At 37.9% G+C, this 3,200-nt stretch overlaps 1 protein-coding gene across 2 annotated transcripts in view; it reads left to right on the forward strand.

The window, feature by feature from the left end:
* Positions 1-3,200, forward strand: part of LOC106526679 (plasma membrane calcium-transporting ATPase 1) — a 46,140-nt gene that overhangs the window by 9,633 nt on the left and 33,307 nt on the right. For both annotated transcript variants that reach the window (XM_014021337.1, XM_014021338.1), the window contains exon 3: positions 2,753-2,950. In XM_014021337.1, the coding sequence (XP_013876791.1) occupies positions 2,753-2,950 (198 nt within the window). The remainder of the gene's footprint in view (positions 1-2,752; positions 2,951-3,200) is intronic.

The raw sequence follows: 3,200 nt of genomic DNA on the forward strand, positions 1-3,200 counted from the left end.
GTCCCTGACCGTAGTACCTAAAATTAACCATTTTTAGAAAATGTAGGAAATTCACGTCAACATGTTCCAAAGCCTGAAATTACGTAATATTCACCATGGACATCCTACCCCTGATCCCAGTACCTAAACTTAACCATTAATCCTGATCCCTCATGTTAACCTCAGACCCCCGACCCAAAGACCCCTTGTGGCGCAACCCGGAAAAGCKGCGGGCGTCAAGGACTGACGCGAGGGGGTCACCTGATGCGTCAAAATAAGACGCAGAGGGAACTTTGGAAAAGCGTCAATATGTGACGAGTCGGGAGTGAGAATGTGTAGGATGTGCACACACCTATCTGTGTACACATACCCTAATTCCTGCACTCACATAAAGAACATAAATCCCAATGACATATCTGAAATGGGGTAGGAAGAAGTAAAACTTATTTAACCTTACCCCTATTCACCATTTCATCTGATCTTCAGAATATCATCAGTTTGTGATGAAAAGAAAAAAAAACAGACAACAAAAGCAAATAAAAAAACTTTTAAACTAATACATAAGGTAATCCAAAATTATTCTAATACTAAATTTCGTGTGTGTATGTATATGTATGTATATATATGTGTGTGTATGTAAATAAAAGCCACATGTTAAAAGGAAAATACTGGGGGAGACTCTAATGCGTTCTGCAGACCTGTGTTGTTGCTCAGTCAGGCCTGGAAACGTTGGGATTCCCCAGGAGGAGCATCACAGGACAGAAGGACGTCTGGGTTTCCCCCTCCTGGACCTGTTTGGATCCATGACTCCAATTCTGAGAAGCAACAGGATGGATGGACTAAACTTACTGCTCTCTTGTCATCAAACACTCAGCATCCAGAAAGTCACACCATTATGACACAATTAACATACTGTAAGGTCAGCTGGAAACATTTCAGAAATACTTTTTTAAAATAAATCACACATCAGCCTGCATGAGAACATGGCAGCAGTTTGAACCAATAACAACTAATGGAAAAAAAATCATGTCAAGAGACTGGTTTAACTAATTAGCACCACGGCCCCATCAGCTATATTTAACTCTGGAGGGCCTCAAGCAAGTTAATCTGGCTTATGTGTCCTCTGGAGGTCTGATTTTCATTTTTTTTTCTTCCAGTGACAGCTTTGACTAACATCCCACCTCAGACAATTCCCTGTGTGTGTGTGTGTGTGTGTGTGTGTGTGTGTTTAACATATAGTTATGGAGTTGTGGAGCACTGGTTTTGAAGAACAAGGAAGCAAATCTTTCTCAAAAAGAACAGTAATATTCTACATCTACACTTTTTTGCACAATGTGGTTTAGCTAGTTCTCTTACAAGTCGTTTTCTTATTTAGTCAGCAATGAATCTGTCAGATCTAAACTTCCTGTTCGCAGCTGTTTACACAACTGATGGAAAATTATCTTCAAAACAAAGGCACTAAAATATGAACTGTTTAAGTAATCAGAAACTGAAAGCGGTGATATAGTTTAGCCCAAACAGAGACAAAACTTCCTGCTGATCCACGTTTGCAACAGAAAAACAGTCCAAGTAAATGATCTACCTGATGTTCCTGCTAAAGGACACAAACCACTGATTTGATCAAACATCACTTTAAAACAGACACTTTAGGTCACAAATGACTCATTTCACATCATACAATGGGAATCCTGTTGATGTAAAAATAAAGAATATCTTAAAAAATACATGATGATGATGATGATGATTATGATAATAATGGTTGAGCCAATTGAGTTTAAACTCTTGTTTTTCTAACTGTAAAAAAAATCTGCAAACTAAAAAAAAGCAGCATTGCTTGCCACACTTTTAAACAAAAATCTTGCACAATTTGTTTGTGCTTGAAATATGATTTGGGGATGGCTCTCAACTCAACTTCTATAAAAATGACCAAAAATAAAGTTTTTGCTGTTTTTTGTTTGCAAGCTATGACAGCTGGATTAACTGGGACTCGGTTAAAAAAATCTTGAACAGTTTGTTAGCATTCCGATGAGGGGCAGCGTTAGACTTTTTTGCAAGGGGTAGCACAGGGGTGACCAGACCAAGGTGTTTTATAGTGCGGCACATTGAAATGAAGAAAAGCACTCTGATTTGAAAATTCAAGCTAATTTAAAAAAATTAGCTGTTTTCAGAAATATTGAGGTGGAATTTTGTGATTATAGCTAAGAATGATCTAAAACAGCTAAATGCTAATCAAAACTTATTATTCAGCCATTTTTAGACATACAAAGCAGAAGATTAATACACAAGTAGCCAAAAACAATCTTTATCAAATTTGAAATACTAATCAAAAATTCAAGATTACCATCACAGCTAACCTAAAAAGAGGCTAAAATTCAGTCATTTTAAGACTTAAATTTTAATTAAATTTGTTGTGAAGCATGCTAAATTCTGATGCTAATCTCAAATTACTAATGCTAATTTTACAAAGGGCTACAATTCAGCTGCTGAAATTTTATATGGTGCAGTAGTATCAGAAAACATTTTTTAATAAAACCTAAATGCAAATACAAAATCCAAGATAATTGTTTGGGGGTGGAATCTGAGGTGGCCAAACCGGTACCAGGGGTGGCACCACCGCCACCACTCTGGCTCCGCCCCTGGTTACGACCGTGTGCTTGGATTTATTACAAGATAAATGAATTGTGCAAATTTTGATGAAAAACAGGATAGACAAATGCTAGAGGAAATATATTTAGAGTCTGATGGAGACGCCTCATGTTGTTTGTGTTTGCAGGTCTGGACGGAAAACCAGAGGACATCGACAGAAGAAAACAAGAGTTTGGACAGAACATCATCCCTCCTAAAAAGCCAAAGACCTTTTTGCAGTTAGTGTGGGAGGCCTTGCAGGACGTCACGCTCATCATCCTGGAGATGGCAGCCATTATTTCTCTAGGCCTTTCTTTCTACAATCCGCCAATCGCTGACAGACAGAGTGAGTACCTCCAGACGACTGGTGAGGCTGTCAGTTCGGTCTGTTTAAAGAGTACCTTACCCCAAAATTAACTTTTTTTAGCTGATAAACTGTCTAGAATGTGTCTAAAATGTTATATAGTACTGTTTCTGTGCCAATTTTGATGTTTTTGTGCGTATTTGTTCAAACCTGTAATATTTGGTCTAAAAACGTTTTTGCTGCTCATATGGGTAGAGCAGTGGTACTGCAGGCTAATTTGCATATTGGTTAA

Source organism: Austrofundulus limnaeus, unplaced genomic scaffold, assembly GCF_001266775.1.
Source record: "Austrofundulus limnaeus strain Quisiro unplaced genomic scaffold, Austrofundulus_limnaeus-1.0 Scaffold288, whole genome shotgun sequence".
Lineage (NCBI taxonomy): Eukaryota > Metazoa > Chordata > Actinopteri > Cyprinodontiformes > Rivulidae > Austrofundulus > Austrofundulus limnaeus.